General features: G+C 40.0%; 2 protein-coding genes across 3 annotated transcripts; one reads left to right on the plus strand and one right to left on the minus strand.

Annotated features, from left to right (window-relative positions):
• On the plus strand, positions 1-10,146 carry LOC124214442 (organic cation transporter protein-like). Its single transcript, XM_069134400.1, has 9 exons — positions 1-39; positions 164-285; positions 983-1,249; positions 4,686-4,863; positions 5,084-5,342; positions 6,527-6,794; positions 7,058-7,278; positions 8,555-8,868; positions 9,915-10,146. Exons 1-9 carry the CDS (start codon positions 1-3, stop codon positions 10,128-10,130), a joined length of 1,884 nt encoding a protein of 627 aa, XP_068990501.1. The 3' UTR covers positions 10,131-10,146.
• A 1,300-nt stretch (positions 10,147-11,446) lies between these two features.
• Sac1 (Sac1 phosphatase) lies at positions 11,447-15,466 on the minus strand. 2 transcript variants are annotated; one of them, XM_046618483.2, is made up of 8 exons: positions 15,326-15,466; positions 14,968-15,059; positions 14,539-14,876; positions 14,331-14,442; positions 13,746-14,089; positions 13,303-13,680; positions 13,040-13,207; positions 11,447-12,939 (listed from the first exon to the last, which is right to left on the minus strand). In XM_046618483.2, the coding sequence occupies exons 1-8, from the start codon at positions 15,361-15,363 to the stop codon at positions 12,661-12,663; spliced, it is 1,749 nt and encodes a 582-aa protein (XP_046474439.1). In that variant the 5' UTR covers positions 15,364-15,466; the 3' UTR covers positions 11,447-12,660. The 2 variants fall into 2 exon arrangements, with proteins under 2 accessions (XP_046474439.1, XP_046474438.1); XM_046618482.2 differs by having other exon boundaries at positions 14,539-14,879.
• Positions 15,467-17,660: the final 2,194 nt, after the last annotated feature.

Below are 17,660 nucleotides of genomic sequence, written 5' to 3' on the forward strand. Positions count from 1 at the left end.
ATGTCCATCCATCGACTCTCACAGGGAAAGGCAGAACGAGTAACACGCATCCAAATGTGACTCAGGGCGATGCAGCCAAGCCAAAAACCGATTCGCAATATATTTTTCATGGGAAAAATGGGACGAAGGTGAAAGTTTGTTATAACATGATTAATTTTTACAGAAAGATCCGGCTGAGGAATCCGAGCAAAAATCACAGATCACGAATTTCGAGCAACCGACTACAAGCGGCTCCACTTCCGGTATTTCGGAAAAATCCGTTACAGCCAAATTGAAGAACACAACGTGCGTGGTATTCGTTTCTTCATTACCTGTTTGCAAATACTGAGCTTTAGTATAGCAATTGTCAATCACTAAATGAAAAAATGCTCTCTTATTATCTGCTTTCTCCGCCACCGCAAGAGAGATGGTTTTCAATTAAACGTCAATCGCAACCTTCAGCCAATTCTACCGAAGTTTCACCGCTCTGAACGGTCAAACGCGAGCAAAACGACTTCGATATGAAACGTTTAGTTTGTCACTGTTTGTCCGTACCGGCAAATATTAATTGGAACACGCACTTCAATTCGCATGTTCACGACAAACTTTGCCATTCCATGGGTAGTGCTGAATTGACTCTGTGCCGCAGCATGTTACAAATATTCCTATGTTCCCGTTTTATGCTCCACGAGAGATATTTTCCGTAGTCTGCGGCAATTCGAAAGCTCATGTAAGGTTACGATACCGAATGAACAAACTTTAAAAATATTTAGCCGATATGAAATGGAAAAATTTCGAAGAAAAATACAGCCCGGAGTCAAGAGTCGAAAGTACAAAGCAACGATAAAACAAACACGCCTAAGAGATTCTAACTTGAAATGAAAGAAAACAGCTCGAGGACTTGGAAAAATGAAAATTCCTTAATTACATACCGTTGAATATTTTTCTTCGCTTTCGGTCTTATACGCCCGAATTTCTTTAACTCCGTAATTACATCCTTCAGGGAACCAAATTCCTCGTCGAACGGCGATTCAGCGAACGACGAAGTGAATGCTGACTTGGTCTTTGAAGCTGCTCTGCTGAATTACGGCAGTCGGAAGTGTTTCATGCTGGGCTTATTTCTGCTCTGCACATCCCCCGGAATTCTGAATGGGTTCCACGTGATGGTGTACGTATTTTACGGGTACACACCGCAGCATTGGTGCGCCATTCCCGTTCTGGAAAAAGCTGGATGGACACCGGAACAAATTCGTAATATCTCTAGTCCAAAGTAAGCACCCTTACTTCCGCTCAAGTCCTACAAGTAGCGGGTAATCGAGCAACGCGATTTCCTCCGAGTAAAGAACTCTTGACCCTCTGTATTAGGCGTCTGCTGGTCGAAAGATTTATGACGGAATTCGCCACGAGTAAGCGTTTCTGCACCGTGATTTCAATTCAACTTGCAAAAACCGTCAAAAAAAAAGTACAGACTCGCCACAAAATTCTGCTTTAAAAAATTCTCAACAATACTTTTATCTGTTTGATTTTTTTATCTATCGACCAGCTTTATTCGACTAAATGAGATTAACACTAATTGCTCTTCGCGATGAAAGAAAGTTTTAAACTACATAATATTTTCGGGCAATCACTAATTGTTACGACAGTTCACTGTATGGTTATTAGCGAAAAAGCTCACAGCTAGTATCCGACGCGTGATAAGATTGCAATTAGCAAATATTGCTGTAATTGTTATTAGACCATTTCCGCGAGGTATGTTCTTAAGTTTGCAAATTGTTGGGTACGAGGCGCCAACGCAGCTGTTACGAATTTAATCGTACCTATGTACATAGTGGGGCAGCGGAAAATTCTTTGATTTACTGACAAAGCTATGTGTGTACTCACAGCTGCCGTGGAACACTAGAACTAATGGAACAACCGTGTCACGTATTTCGCTAGCATGCCGTGCCGTGTTCGACTATCGAAATCAATTAGCACCTTCTCGGGCTGCAGACCCATACTTCGACAATACTCAAACCCACATGCGTTACATAGTGACACCCGAATTAGTTTTACCAATTCTTTTAAAGTGGGATTCATAATTGGACCCAATTTCTTGAAGGTTCCTGAAATAATTTATCACATTTTTTCTCAGGCTAAATTTTCACCCTCTCACCTCATCTTCCATTCCAAGCAAGTATTAATGAATTTTTGCATTACTACGGTAGAATAAATGGAATGTAAGAATAAACCACTACCGAACTCGAGCAAACTTCATCTTCGTCTGTGCAGGGAAGTGTGCGAGGTATTTTTATTTGTTTTTTTTTTTCTTTTTTTCTCTTTTTCTTCATTTTATCCGATGTAAACTCGCGGCACCGTGAAACTTGGGCCATTTCTCGAGCTAATTCTTTACTCGGGATTCATCCCCTTCGCCCCAGCCAAACAAGATCGACAAACTTCCGTCTGGTACCCACGATTCAATGTTGCCCTAAAAAAATAGTATGAGAAACGTACAAGCTTGTTCGATATATATACTGCAGCGAACGAAGAATTCTAATACTCTTCGTAAGCGTCCGTCATCCCAATTGAAAGTGAAAATATCGCGTGAAAATTATTTTTCACCAGTGTACAAACCACCAATCGCTTCATGTTTAACCTACTGAACGCCCGTAGTTGGATCATTTTGTTAAAAAAAAAAAAAAGAAACAAGACTAAATACACAGAAGCTTAAAATGTAAATGCCCTTCTTTCAAACAGCGATTAGGAAATTACACTATCGGATAATTTATGGTACAATTTAACCATGTCCGGATGAATCGACGAACACTTTGAGTAATTATGAGTATTAGGTATACGAGATAGAGCTAATTATGAAATTCGTTAATTAAGAGAATAAAAAACGCCGTCTCCGCATATTGAAATGAATTCTGTACATGATACTATAACATCCGCACACGCGCGAAGAAGGTTGAAAACGTATAATATGACGTGAGTCAGCGTATTTTTATTTTTCTATTATTTTCCTTTTTCGTTGTCCCGTTTTTCCAGTCCAAAGTACTGAGAGGTTGGTTAATTCGCCTCGCTATAAAAATCCGGTGGTATTAAAACGGGTCCAACCATGCAGGCAGCTAAACGAGACCTACCTGCCGCACGTATGTCTACAACAACGCCGAATCGTGAAAGAACTTAAAAATCCCGCAGCGGTTACCAACGTTATTTACAATTAAAAGTAAAAAGTTTTACGGTGGATATAAAAATGGCAACGCAACATTAAACACACACAGATATATTCATACATGTCCGCGTCGACGACAACGACGACTTGCCATCCGAAATATATATTATGCGAGCAATTTCTGGGACAGCGAAGGGGTGGCTGGGTGTAATTAATGCATGGTCATCGCACCATACTGTGACCAATCCTCACACAACACTGTCCGTGAGACCTGCCAGACAATTCCCGGGACGGACATTCGGCTGCGGTCACATCATTCCGGATTTCTAAACCTCCGGCAATGCAGCCCGCAAGCCGCAAAGGATTTAGAACAGAGTTGCGTCCTCGCGTTCACGTTGTCTTTAATGCACGTAGATTTCTTTGCCCAATTTACTGCAGCGGGAATTTCAATCGTGCTACGGAAAATCCTCTGTCCTTTTACTACACATTTTTTAAACCCGTATCGATTTCTGTAACGCACGTTTTTCCATAAATCGTTACCTGCAGCGACACGATTTTGGACTCAATTTTATCGATGCCATGTTTTTTGCTCGGTTAATGCAAAAATTTTTTTTTTCTTACCTCCGATTTCGATATTTTAACAATCTTTAACTATCGACTTTAACTCCGTTATTATAATACCGTCGAAGACGTGCAGCAAAATTTACAGAGTTGCAGTTTACTTGTAGTCTTAAAGTTATGAAAGCCTAGAAAATCCAAAGAAGCAGAAAAAAAAAAGTCAAATAGAAGTTTAAATTTTTCTATGAACCCTGATCACTATACCGTAGACCGGGTAAAACGTAATGTGGAATAATCGAAGAAGTTCAATTTCAGAACAATGAGGTCATTGAGCTTGAATGAATGAATAAATAATGTTGAGAAGTAAAAAGAACTGAAATGTTTTCAAAACCTGAAAGCAGAGTGTATACCATGCGCGATTACATCGCAAGTCGAGGTTCGAAGTCTCTGAGTTTTGTACGTAGTCGGATAACGTTATCGCATAATGTTATTTTATTGTTTTTGCGAGATATTTCGTATAGTAATCTAAATGCAAATCGTCGTGTAAGGACGTACCGCAGTTATTGCTCATCAGTAGCGGGGTGTACAGGGAGCAATACGAGATGAAATTATACGAGTTCTTTGCGCTGGTTGTGTTGACAATTTAATCAAAGCTCGAAGAGAACTTTGGAACAGGGCACAAAATAAGTCCTACAGAACAATCCAGAGGACTTGCATAATACCCCCCCCCCCCCCCCCCCCCCAGGCTGTATTGAAAGGTTTTTCATTAGTTTCAAAGCAGGTATAGATTATTTCCCTCGAAAAGATTACGTGTACCCTTTATGTTTGAAATTAACAAACCTCGCTTGTGCCTTGTTGACCGATTTACCGTTTGTCTGGACTCAAGTATTAAATGAAAGGGACAAAGTTCGGCGAGGGTTAGTTTTTTGATTGTGTTATATAAGGAAATATCGAGGTTTATTTGTGTCGAAATTTCAAAGCGACCGAATTGTTTCAGACCCGGTGATTGGTCGAATTGCGAATACTACAAACGAAACTACGCCGCGTTGGAGAAAATGAGCTACCAACAAGCGATGAGAAACGTGGAATCGCAGACAAAACGTCACATTTTAACAGACTGTACCGAATTCAGCTACGATCTCAAGGATGCGCAGGGTACCTCGGTGGTCACAGAGGTGAGATAACAGCAAGCGGACCGAGTTCGCGGGGGAAACAAGATGAAACGGGAGTAGAAAACCCATGAATTCGAGGTTGACCGTGGAAGACTTTGATAATAAAAATGGTCTAAGGAGAAGGAGGAGGAGAGGAGGAGAAGGAGGAGGAGGAGGAGAAGGAGGAAAAGAAGAAGAAACCGTTGTTTAAAGCCACCCTTTCCACGGGTGGTTTCACTTTCAGTGGGATCTAGTGTGTCAACGTCTCGCTCTGAAAGCCACCGTCCAAACTGCGGTCTCTGCTGGAAAGTTCGTGGGAGCTTTTACCTTCGGAATGATCGCCGACAGGTTTGGACGAAAAGTTGCCTTCACGACGGCTTGCTGCATCTACATTTTGGCCGGGCCAATAGTCGCCTTCACCAGTCTTTACCAACTTCTCATAGCCGCGAGGGTTTTCATCGGAATCGCCGGTCTCGGTGCTTTCGAAAGTGCCTATTCTATCGGTAAGCCCGAAATGTCTAATAGTAGGTGCGTGGCAATGAAATTCCACCAAAAACGTCCTTCGTATACATTTTTCATCGCTGCCACGACGTGTGGAATTCATAACGCCGATGGCGGAACGAGGAGGATGATTTTGAGGGTGAAAGCTAACCGATAAACAAAAAGATCGGCACAACGGGGTTCGCGGTTACTTTCGGGTAGTTTAACCTCGTGCACACTCACACCCCAATTCTCTCTCTCTCTCTCTCTCTGATACACTCTCTTCTTGGCTGTGTGCCTACTGGGCTCGCGTAATTTTGAAACGATGAAACGAACAGCTCTCGATTGGTCGACGAGCGGTTGAGCCGACGGATATCGATGAGCGATAGCGTGTTTGGTTGTTAACTTTGATAGCCCGCAGATCAAATTTACCGACTCATTGATTGCCGCTTTGAAGACATAACGGTCGCATGGCTGCACGCGATTCGTTGACGCGTTGCTCGAGCGATAACGAACGAAATTTGTCTTATCGTCCGTAAAGGGATTTTGTATACTTGGCTGCAACATGCTTGCCGAGCATTTGAAGGGAACACTGATTTATTACTGCATCGGTTACCGCAATCAGCGCTCTCATTTTCACCACCCCCGAATTAAATGAAATCATTCATTTTCTTTACTTCCTCAACTTCTCATCTCATCGGCTACAAATCTGCGGAATTAAAAGTGTTGTAGATCGAAACCGTGCCAAAAAATCGATACCTTCATCACTGCGGCTATCCGCAAAATTTTTCGACTTAGCCTCATTCCCAAATTTCATCTTCTTCGTTATCAAACCATCCAATTATACATCCTGTGCTAATGTACTTGGGAATATACGCAGGCCTGTAACTTCTGTTACCTGCAACGAAGAGAAATTCACGTTCAATTATTGCATTCGTCTCTCTTTATAAGACCACTTGTACGGCTGCAGAAAAGTGAATAAAACCAATCGAATATCATCGCTGCCAATCAAACCTCCATCCAGTCTTTCAGCGACTTTTTACGTTACTCGATCCGATGGTAAAAGCGGTCTTATAACGAGAGACCACTGTGTTTAATGAAAAGAAAAGAAAAAAAAAGAAAGAAGAAATAAGAGAAAATAAGACAAACTGTTAAAAATTGACAAATATCATCTCCTATGCGTAGAGAAAACACAAATTGATTCCAGTGTCAGAGATATCACCGCCGAAGCTGAGATCTACCTTCGGAGTTCTATACAACCAAAGTTATCCGGCAGGAATCTTGGGGGTTTCTTTGATCGCCTACTACGTCAGGGATTGGCGAAATCTTCAACTCTGTGTTTCATTGCCCGCTCTATTCCTTGTTTTTCACGTATGGCTGATCCCCGAAAGTCCCAGGTGGCTCTACTACTCGGGACGTACGAGCAGAGCCTGGGCCATTGTTGGGAAATATAGCGACGAAGACCCGACAGCAAGGCATAAGTTTCAGCGTATTGAATCGCCAGTTTCAACCCTTAGATCTTACAAGCAATCTAACTTTTTTTTTTCTTATTTTTTGCAAGAACTCTCAAAACTCTAATCATATAAAATGTGTAACGAATCTTTTGCTGGAAATTACACTGAATGATTTTCATATAGCTGAAGGGTTCAAATCATGTGTGTAACAATATAAGAATTACATCATAACTTTAGCAGATTTTTACAAGCTTTTCATGTAACTTGTAACCTTGATATTTCAGACGCACGAGCGGATCCAACAGAACAGCTTCACAGAAATCGTTATCGGCGCGAATTCGTGCTGCGATTGTTAATTGCTCGAGCTATCTGCATCACAAGGAGTTCAGGATACGATTGATAGTTTGCTGGGTTGTTTGGTTCTTTACGGCAATGTCTTACTACGCTCTAACGATTAACTCCGCGAGTCTGAAAACCGATCCCTACGTCTACGTGGCTTTGTCAGGTACCAAGTTTATCCTGTAGGTCAATTAATTATCTCGAATAAATTAGTCATCCTTTCCAACGTCTTAATCTAAAAACTGTATGATGCGGAATTCGCGGGTCGGTTCCTGAGCCGAAACGGATACAATTAGTCACCCCCTGTATTAAAGTATCATCGTGAAAATAGTAAAAACGAAAGTATGAAGAAAAAAACTTGTAATTAGCTACATTGATGAGAGCGCGGTTATAATTTCCACGACAAAATGGATATTTGGCCAAAGCTTCACTGACACTCCATAAATTACGGAAGTTCAGGTTTATAGACGCTCATTCATCCTGCCGTGGAAAATTTGTCACTAAAAAGCGTTGCCCACGGAAACTGAAAAGCCTGGTCTAACAAAATACGCGGTATATGATAGGTGTCTAATGACTGAATTATCCCTTGACGCGGACAAAGGTCTGGTGGACCAAAATTTCGGGGTGAAATTGAGGTGAGGGCACGGAAGCCAACCTTGAATGCCGGGCTGTCAGCCACAAATCTCACGGGAGATCTTCAGTCCCATTGTCCTATCGAAAACGTTACACTTATATAACACATATAGAATGCCTGACAGGCATTTCACATTTCACTTTCCTTATTTCCTTTCGGTTGAACGCGTCTCGCCGTTCCCTTGGCCCTCTGTCATCTCCCCCAACTCACCTCGGGCCCTCTTTGTGTCAACGTGCGAATAATATAGGGTGGAAATTACGTCACCCTGCGCCCTCATATCACTCCAATATATCCCGCACGGGTGTAACTCCTACGAGGTTAGCAGGCGTTCATTTACTTTTTCTTTTGCACAAGCGTATGTTTTTTGCAATTAGATAATAAATTTCGCGTGCAGAATTTTTTCCCCCAACGTTGAATTAAATCTTCACTTTTCAACCCCTGTACGATGACACAAGAAAATTATCAGTTTCCTGTCGGAAATACGGCTCTTTCTAACGAAAAATGTCTTTACGAAAAATGACTCGACGAACAACTCTGAAATTCATATGACTTTACGTTCAAATACGATACGGGCGTGTAAAATATTCATATCCCGTTTTCGTTTTTCGCTTCGACCGTGGGATCAGGGAAACGGTTGAATAATATGCACATGATGCAGAGTTTGATATCAAGATGACGAATAAAAGAGAGTACAATATTGTTCTCACAACTCGTTTTCCTGCATCTCGGGTGATGTTCAGTAGTATCGTTCACCGATTAAGCTAAGGGCCTGTCAACCAATCCCTTACCACCGATTTCGTCCTTCCAGGAGTCGTCGAGGCAACCAGCTACGTGTTTCCGGTACCGTTGTTGCGCGTCGTTGGGAGGCGAACGGTGGCAACGGGTCTTCTCTTGACAGCGAGCTTTGCTCTCCTGCTCCTCTTGATCATCCCAACGAACATGACGGGGTGGAAAGTGGCAGCCTCTCTTCTAGGTCGGCTTTGCGTGAGCGCCGTCTTCTCGGTCATCATTATTCACGCGTTTGAATTGTTTCCAACTGTGACCAGGAACACCGCAATTGGAACCAGCTCCACCATGGCGCATGCAGGGAGCGTTTTCGCGCCTTACCTCGTCGACTTCTTTGTGAGTGCCGTCTTGAAGTACATACGGCGTCTATTAAAATAGAATTAGAGAAAGGAATTATGCGTTTCGGCATCGCTTTGCGCTGTCTTGAGATCCTGAATTGTCTGAATGAAAAAAATTTTAAATAACAAAAGACTATGGGTCCAGTTACAAGTTTGCAGATTTCCTGCAGATCTTTTCTGCCGATTTCCGGAGTCATTAATATGCGCCCTGTTCTCTACTTTTTTTTATAGTCTGCGTTTTGAGACTTGTTCTGTGTACCTCAGGGGGTAAAATGCTGGCACCGACTCCTTGCTTTTCATTCAATTGTAATTCCAAAACTAATCAATGCAACAACGATTAATTACACCATAATGGAAAACTTAATTAAACGGAGCTACGTGTCGCGCGAATCCTGCGAGGCCTCGTCAAAGTCGACTCTGAGTAATTAGTATTGTGTACGCGTGAGTTTGTGTTTGTTTCAAGTACACAACACACCTACAGTCAGTATATACCCGATATGGAACTTAATTGTTACAAAATCAACCTTCCGTAAAAGTTCAATTACGGAATAACGCGACGAGTGTCTAGTCCGCCGCTTCGTTTGCGATAAAATTAATCATTCACTTACCGGGGACTTTGTCAGGTTAATGAAGAAACAACAAACAGGATATCCACGAATAACTTTCCTTCACACGTTTCGCTTTGGTGGAAAAAATTCTAATCTCAGGTCACAGTTTCTGAGAAGAAAAGAAAAATGTCGTGTGTTTACAGAGTAATTTCAACTTAAATCACAGACGCTTAGCGCAAAAGTCATATTTCAATGTAAGTCATTCTCACTTCATTAAAATCCTCTAAAAAAAAACATTCTTCCAGAAAAAGACAAACTCGCACATCTTTTACAGGTGAATAACGATCTCCGCTGAATTTTTTTTCATCCGACCATATATAAAGTCTAAAGTGTACGGCCCCGTTTCGAACGTTGTTTTCGCATATTTCTTGCAACTTTTACGTACAGCATATACTCAAAGCCGGAGCACACAGCCAAGAATTATTGCTCTTTTCAGGCAATATACGGATGGTTTATTCCCTCCACAATATGCGGTCTGGGACTGCTTCTGGCCGGGTTTCTGACGCAAACTTTACCGGAGACGAAAGATCTCGCCCTCTACGACACCCTGGATGATCTCTCGAGCAGGTGTCGAGATCATCCCGAAGAAAAGGTGTCCATAAAAAATTGTACGCTCTGCAGATACCTCGGTAAAACTCGTACCAACGTGTAAGATTTGTAGAATTTCGACTGACAACATAATTTATGCTAATATGCTTAATGTGTATATTGTGATCAGCGTGTAATTGAAATACATCAGATTATGAATGATATTCTTTTTACTACGAGTATATTTTTTTGCAAGTTTCTTAGTTTGAATCTTGACATTTTTTAAAATTTTTCTTTTTCAGCCGCTCGCTCAATCCTTAGAGTTTTAATTAATCCTGTTTTTTTAAGTGTAGTATTAAGTTACCCCGAGGTATTACTATTCTTGTTTAGTGGAGAATTTGATATCCGCAAAATATGAAGAGCAAATAAAAAAGTATTTCCACTTGGAACGCAGGAGCTTTTTCGCGGGGAATTTTACGCCTTTGCTCTCTCGAGACTGAAATTTATTTTTTGTTCGGATTCAGACAGGAACATATTTTAATTAGGCTTGTGATCAGCTATTTGAACTTTCGCGTATCCATATGACTGTTGACTTATAATCAGCGGAAATTCAACATTCATAATGCCGATGCTGTATTGTCTATTATTAACTCACCAAAATCCGATCAAGTTCGCGAATCCCGTTTATCCTCTATAAATACGTTATATCTAGTACGTTGAACAGTTAATACAACATTAATTGTGCATGAAACATGGAAAAGCTAGCGCGGGGAAAACATCGGAAAATTCGACGCTAAAGGGAATCTTTGATGTTGAAATAACTTCATTCAGCAGAATTTCCTATATTACGTTACACGCGTATGTGATTCTAACGCTGATTCTATGGTTATGTAAGATTTAAGATATATATTGGTGATATTATCGATGATGACGATGATAAAAATACTAATAATAAATTTACAAGGTACTCGTGGTAAACTTTGTTAATACGTACAGCTACAGCCGGTTGGACGGTTGGATAAATAACCGATGTTCTATCTCATGCTGAAACGCGTTAATAAAACTATTACACGGCCGCCAATGAGTACAAAATCCGACAGCAAATACTCAACTTTGATTAAGCTGTCGTTACGCGCCCATATTGACACCGTATTGTTCTACCTAAATCTAAATTCTACCCGATAGATGAGTTAGCAAATTGTTGCGGTCGCGTACGTCAGTCTCATATATCGCCTGACATTATTTGAAGAAGAAATAGAAGTGCGATAATTGAATACCATGTTTTAATTTTATGTCATCTGAAGGATAATTCAGTCATCGTTAATGTTACCGGATTAAATCAGGGCAATGATAGATTCTGTTATGTTGTTCTATCAGTTTTATAGTCGGAAGTAATTAACGTCCGCTTAATTCATCAGCGAAATGAATGGATAGATAAAATTATCCGTTATTAACTTGATTGTATTTTTAGATATTTCATATATATATAGTTACATTACTTACAAGACACGATCCGTCGAAAATCAATATAATTACTGTCGAATAAAAATTTGCCGATAGTGTAAGTTTAAAATTTGCTGTTGTTCCTACTTTCTCATTTACGCTTGCCTAATTCCGATCTCATAATTCCTTTTTCCTACGTGTCGTAAGTCGACATTATCCCGCCTACTTATCGATAATTAGCAAACAATAGCTACAATAGCAGTAGTTCCAAGGAAAATACGATTGCTCCATGCAGCATCGCTCTCTACTGATATTTGGGCAATCAATCATGATACCCAGACGTTTGTACTTACGACGCGAATACCCTGCAAGATCATAGGTATTTTACTGCTTTGGTAGCCAGTGATAGTCGATAATTTCATATTTCCTTGTCCACCATTACATAAGAATTTTTCTTTTAAATCTTGAGCACGTCGAGAAAATTCTGAGACGCCAATACGAAATTAGATTACATGGTTAGATAATATAGCATAATTTTTTACCGGAAGAAAATATTTTCATAAATTTAAATATCCAGTGATATACATATACATTATATATACGTAATTTTTTTTTTTTTCATAATTGACTAAAATTACATCAACTCTACAGCGGTCTAGCTGGATTAAAATTTTAAGTATGTTCTACTTAAAATGTTGTATAAACTTCGTAGAATTGTAAATTAACAACGAGATTTAAAGCTAATAGGTGAATTTTCTGCTAAGCTGATCATAGACACGTTATTTTTCGACGAGAAATGCAGTAGTGGTCAATTATTCGACCCTGTTAGATTTAAGAATAGAAACATGGAAGGAGTGATGAAACTGAGAAAATTTTGAGAGGAAATATAACTTTCAACTGACATTGAGGTGAAGTCAGTACTCTCAGAATTTCTTGAAGTCGAAATGCACGTCTCACCATCGAATTGAAATACCTATATTTATGGCTATCGGTGGATTTTCATTAGATTTGCATTACAATGGCTAATAGCTATATCTTTGTGAGATAAATTGTCTATTTTTAGTAACGGTTGTATAATTTTGTAAAAACCCTGTAGGCGTAAATAAATGTTACATGTAGTTATCTGACACCAGCGCCAGAACTGATAGAAAAAAAAAATACGCTTATCACAATTCTATGGTTTCCCGTCACCTTTCAGTATATCGTGTTGACTATAAAAGTTTCGGCTTGTCAACATACTGCTTTCCATGGTGTATAACTGTCGCAAACGTTCCACCAACCATTGCACCCCAGAACAGCATGTAAAGTAATACTTCTGTAGTGTATCTGGACGGGAGAATCGCGTGAGCGACGAGCATCGACGACGCGACCAATAAAACTAAGGGGAACGTAGCGTATCGCCAATTACGTTCGGCGTCCAACGGACATTTCACCGTAAGGCATTCACCGTCTTGCACAATATAACGTCCCAGGAAAAGCTCTATGGAATCCTGTGAACGAAGAACGCAAGATGCATTAAATTCCACGACAGTTTAATCAAGTACTACGTATTCTTGGTCATTTCTAATGTCTGATCGATAAAAAATTTACTTGTCTGTATCCATCGGTGAAATTGTTTTTGTAATATCTGGTCAAGGAATTAACACCGTCTCGTATGGCTCCAAGTTTAGTCCGTTTTCCAGTACGTGTAAAATCAGTTTTCAAAGCACCAGTACCTGAATATTCTATGCTTATTACGTCCGCGTTATCTGCCCAAACCTAAAAATATGTAAAAAAGATAAATTCTAATCTCAGTTATGAGGCTGGTTATGGGAAGAGCGAATTGTTTATCTCCAAATGAATAACAATATTACCTGTTTAAACAAGTATTCTAGCGACGAATGGTCTTCAACTCGCTGCAGTATTCCCAATCTTCTCAATGCGTCACTAAGCGCTCTTCTAGCCAGCATACTTTGTACAACATTTGTTCTATCCAAACAATCGATGCAGTTTGTTCTGAATACTCCATCCTGTGCAGAGAGTAACGCTCCATCTCTGGAAAGTGTAAAGGAGCCCATTTGCTCTTGATCGTGGGCCAATCTGTCCATTAGAATGTTCAATCTGTCCCATCGCATTTTTCGGCATTCCGCGTGAAAGTCGAACGATTCGTAACGGACATTTTGATTGCCAATTCTATTGACAATATCACAGTAGGCTTTTTCAAGTACATCTTCCGCTCCTCTGTGATCAATCTAAAAGTCATGTAAGAGAAGTTGGTATAAATTCAAAAATTGGAGATTTTTTTTGTTTGACTCACCAAATTTACTAATATCTGTTTCCCATAATGAAATATTTGTGTTTCGAAATGGCGTGCGCAAGCAGTGTGGTGGTCTTCCTGATTATTTAACACCGGCTTGGGCTTATATTTTAGGTTTGGAGCCTGTTGCCAAAAGAGCGGAATTGATCCTCTGGTCTGAACAAACGAACTACGGTCTCCGTTCACTTCTACCAACTGTTCCGTCTCTACGTAATTAGATACGTTTCCATTGGCGTCTATCCCACGAGAAAACAATCTTGTTCCTGCGCGATGTACTCCTCGACGGGATATTATTCCCCAGTTAAATGCAATACCATTTACAATTACTGTACTTAGTGACAAAACTATAAACACACCGCTAAGGAAAATAATTATTGAGAGTAATATACTGCTAAGAATAATTGCCACACTATTTTATACCGATGTTGCATGAACAATGAATAGTTCAAGTTGGCACGAACCAATTAAATACGATTGACGTGATAGCATTCGGTATTGTTAGAAAAAAAATTATACTGAATTGAACATTTCACGGTAATGATGCTTTCCTGAAAAAAAAAAAGGAATACTTGTCAAAAAGGATACAGCCATGTATAATGGGCAGACAGAATCTGTGCTGCTCAGGCCTAGAAGTTAGTTCTTGTAGTAGATACGCATTCCAAACAAATCTTAGATCTGCTCGCTCGTGTATCGGCATCTAGAATTAAGCAGCCAAACAATTCTCAATTCTTTGCTCATAAGCATTTTGAAAGTTTTTTGTCAGTATATTGAGATTTTGTACAATAGGACAAACCTGTAAAAATTCAGGCGTAGTATTATGCAGCCTTTGCATAGTGTGACTCAAGTCGTAGGTATAGCTGAAGTAAAAATGTGGTGTGTTCAATACAGACTTGATCATTTCCAGATAAGTGGTATTGTTGCTTATTTGCTTTTCGTTCAAATGAAGCAATGATCGCATGTATGGTATAATTTCCGTAGACCCAAGTTTGTAAACCTGGTGTCCCGCTATAGTACCCACACGTTCCGCATCTGTGATAACTATCAGGTAGCGACAGGCCAATAGGCGTATTGTGCCCACAATTCCCCATATTCTACGACGACTGGCAGTAGGAGGAATCTGACTTGCTGTACCTGCTTAGAATTTGAATCAAAAAATAACAAAATACATTAATTTGATTTTTTATTCAACGTGATCTAGGATGCAATATCACCATTGCCTTACCTTGGGTATAAATTTGCTGGGTAACTCGATCGACTACCAATAATTCCTTGGTTCCAACTGGTTCGACATAAAATTTTTCTGGCGTTGCGTATCTGGAAGAAAAATAAAACGAAAACCACATATGAATTAAAAATAAAATGAATGATGTATGGTATCGGCTAATACAAGTAAGTAATTATAAATTAAACAGAATGATATGGCATAACCTAGTGCCGCTAATGAGAGTCGCGTTAGGCAAAAGGAGAGGTAAATTAGTAATCCCATACGTTGTAGACTCAGGACTTATCGATTTTATACTTTCACTTTACTATAATTTACTTCGTAATTTTAAAACGCTGAAAGACAGATTTAAACTCACAGGTAAAGATCATCGTAAATATCGGTGTTCAACGCCATGTTGGTTTACTAATGTCCGTTTCAGCAGTGAGCAGAGGGCAGAGGCTACGCAACTACGAGACCCGACTGCGGGAGGGAGAGATATGGTATCACGAAACCGGTAAAAGTGGTGAAAAGCATGAAGATGACAGCAGAACCTCTAACTCTACATAAACGCTACGCTCATCCGTGATCGCCATAACGTAAGAAGATGAGACGTGTTCCTGCGTTCCTACGGAGCCATCTCTAAGAACCAATCGCGTTTCACGATCATATGACGGCCCTCGTGGATTTCCAACCAATTGTTTTCGAGGTCATCTGGCGCACATTTTAAAAAGCAAAAATCTCCACATAGTCACAGCCTTATTTACCTCCGACGTTAACTGAAGACCATAAAGACAAGTTACCCCTGGGTACATTTTCGTGTATCAGTTTTCGGCAGGCAAGCGGGCCCAGGTGGGCCTGGGAGCGTAGGAGGTTTCTGCTCTATCGCCTCTACCTAACGAGCTTGCACTGACATTCGTAGCAGCCAAAGTAGTGTCGGTATGAAAGCTTGAGATTGAGTCGGTACAGAGTACGTAAGACTACTTTTTTTTGAATTAATCAAATACGATAATTTTTAAGCGAAACGGTGATTGTTGGTTATTTTTTTTTTTTTTTCTAGAGAGATAACTAAAGAAGCTTTTTAAAATTTTGAGCGTATTTTAACTCACATTTGGACGATACAAAAAAAATTTACTTACTATCAATTGTCGCAAAATGGCATATTGGCTGGCCATTGAAGCGCCTCGCCGCTGGAATCTCGAATTGGCAGGAAAGATGAACTGTGTAATTTTTGTCTGAAATGTAAAAACTAAAATTACTTTGAACTGAAATATATTTTTATCATCGATGAACTAAAAAACTCATAAGAAAACGTTAAATCACATTCAGTTTCGTTCAGTTTTTTTTCCGTTTCCAAATGTTATCTGAAGCATGCATATTGGTTTGATAGTACAAAACATGACGTTTTCAATAATCAAACTTGTAAACTTGAAAATTTGTCCGGAAGGTCAAAAGTCATCAGGTCAAGGACCTGGACAGCCAGAACTACGGAGCGCTTGTCCTGGAAGTCGAGTTTCACCAGGTAGCGGACCTGGTGCGCAGAAACTACGCGGCGCTTGGTCAAAACTTACCAGGTCAAGAACCTGGATAGCCAGAACTAAGGAGCGCTTGTCCCTGAAGTCGAGTTTCACCAGGTAGCCGACCTGGAGCATAGAAACTACGGAGCGGTTGTCCTGGAACTCGAATTGCACCAGAAAGCGGACCCGGAGCGCAGGATCCAGGAGATAAGAGAACTCGGTACTCGAAATCTGCGGAGCGCGATTCTGATCCGTCCGCTCTACTGCGCGATTGTTTCCAGACTGAGGAATTCGGCTAGCTGATTACTATAGATCAATGACGTCAAGGGAAAAAAAATTTTGGGTGACGTCACTTTCTGAACATCCGAACTTTGGTATCGAACTTTAATACTATGTATGATGTATGAAGTATGATGTATGATGTATGATGATATGATATGATGTATAATGATATGATATGATGTATAATGATTTCAGTTTTTACATTTCAGACAAGAAATACGCACTTTATCTTTCCTGCCGTTTCCAGACTGAAGCGGCTAGGCCCTTCGATGGTCAGCCGTTGACTAAAGATATATTCTTCAGTCAACGGGTCAGCTAATAACGCTGCCGTTCTGCGACAGTTGGATGAAAACAATTTTTGCTCGTACCTTTCGAATGTGTGTCAAAATACACTCGAAGATTTAAGAAGCTTCGTTCTATCTTTTCCCTATCAAGAAACAAAATTGCCAACAATCACCTTTTTAGGTCTTTCAATCAGGACACTGCGTTAAATACTGTCTTCTTGTACGGAGCATATATTTCATCTCGATCAAAATTAGCGCATCCGTGATGTTTACAGTTACTCTGAATTTTTTTCCATACGAACACTTTTCGAAAAACAATTCTGCTTTTCTACCCAACGCAGATACTTCACTTGCGATTACCTAAAACAGAGTTTCGATTCTATGCCTACGAAAATTAAAGATCGAGAGAGCAATTGAACAGTTGTTGGAATAATTAGGAATATTAATGTTATGGAATACATCGAGTGCGTGTCGAATCGAATCCCATTTCGAAATGAATAATTCTTGTATTTTCATATTATAGCCGTATTATTGTAGATAATCTAGTTTGTCACCTGGAAAATTATAAAATTTATAGTATGCATCACGTATTAATCGTAAATGGATCATATATGTATATTGATATCTTAGC

The sequence above is a fragment of the Neodiprion pinetum genome, chromosome 3 (genome assembly GCF_021155775.2).
Source record: "Neodiprion pinetum isolate iyNeoPine1 chromosome 3, iyNeoPine1.2, whole genome shotgun sequence".
Lineage (NCBI taxonomy): Eukaryota > Metazoa > Arthropoda > Insecta > Hymenoptera > Diprionidae > Neodiprion > Neodiprion pinetum.

Coding starts and splice junctions, on each gene's coding strand:
- LOC124214442 (XM_069134400.1), top strand. CDS start 1: ATGTCCATCCATCGACTCTCACAGGGAAAGGCAGAACGA. Junction 4,864..5,083: donor GTACCTCGGTGGTCACAGAG/GTGAGATAACAG, acceptor TTTCACTTTCAG/TGGGATCTAGTGTGTCAACG. Junction 8,869..9,914: donor CTTACCTCGTCGACTTCTTT/GTGAGTGCCGTC, acceptor TGCTCTTTTCAG/GCAATATACGGATGGTTTAT.
- Sac1 (XM_046618482.2), bottom strand. CDS start 15,363: ATGGCGTTGAACACCGATATTTACGATGATCTTTACCT. Junction 15,060..15,325: donor ATTTACGATGATCTTTACCT/GTGAGTTTAAAT, acceptor TTTTTCTTCCAG/ATACGCAACGCCAGAAAAAT. Junction 13,681..13,745: donor AACAGATATTAGTAAATTTG/GTGAGTCAAACA, acceptor CATGACTTTTAG/ATTGATCACAGAGGAGCGGA.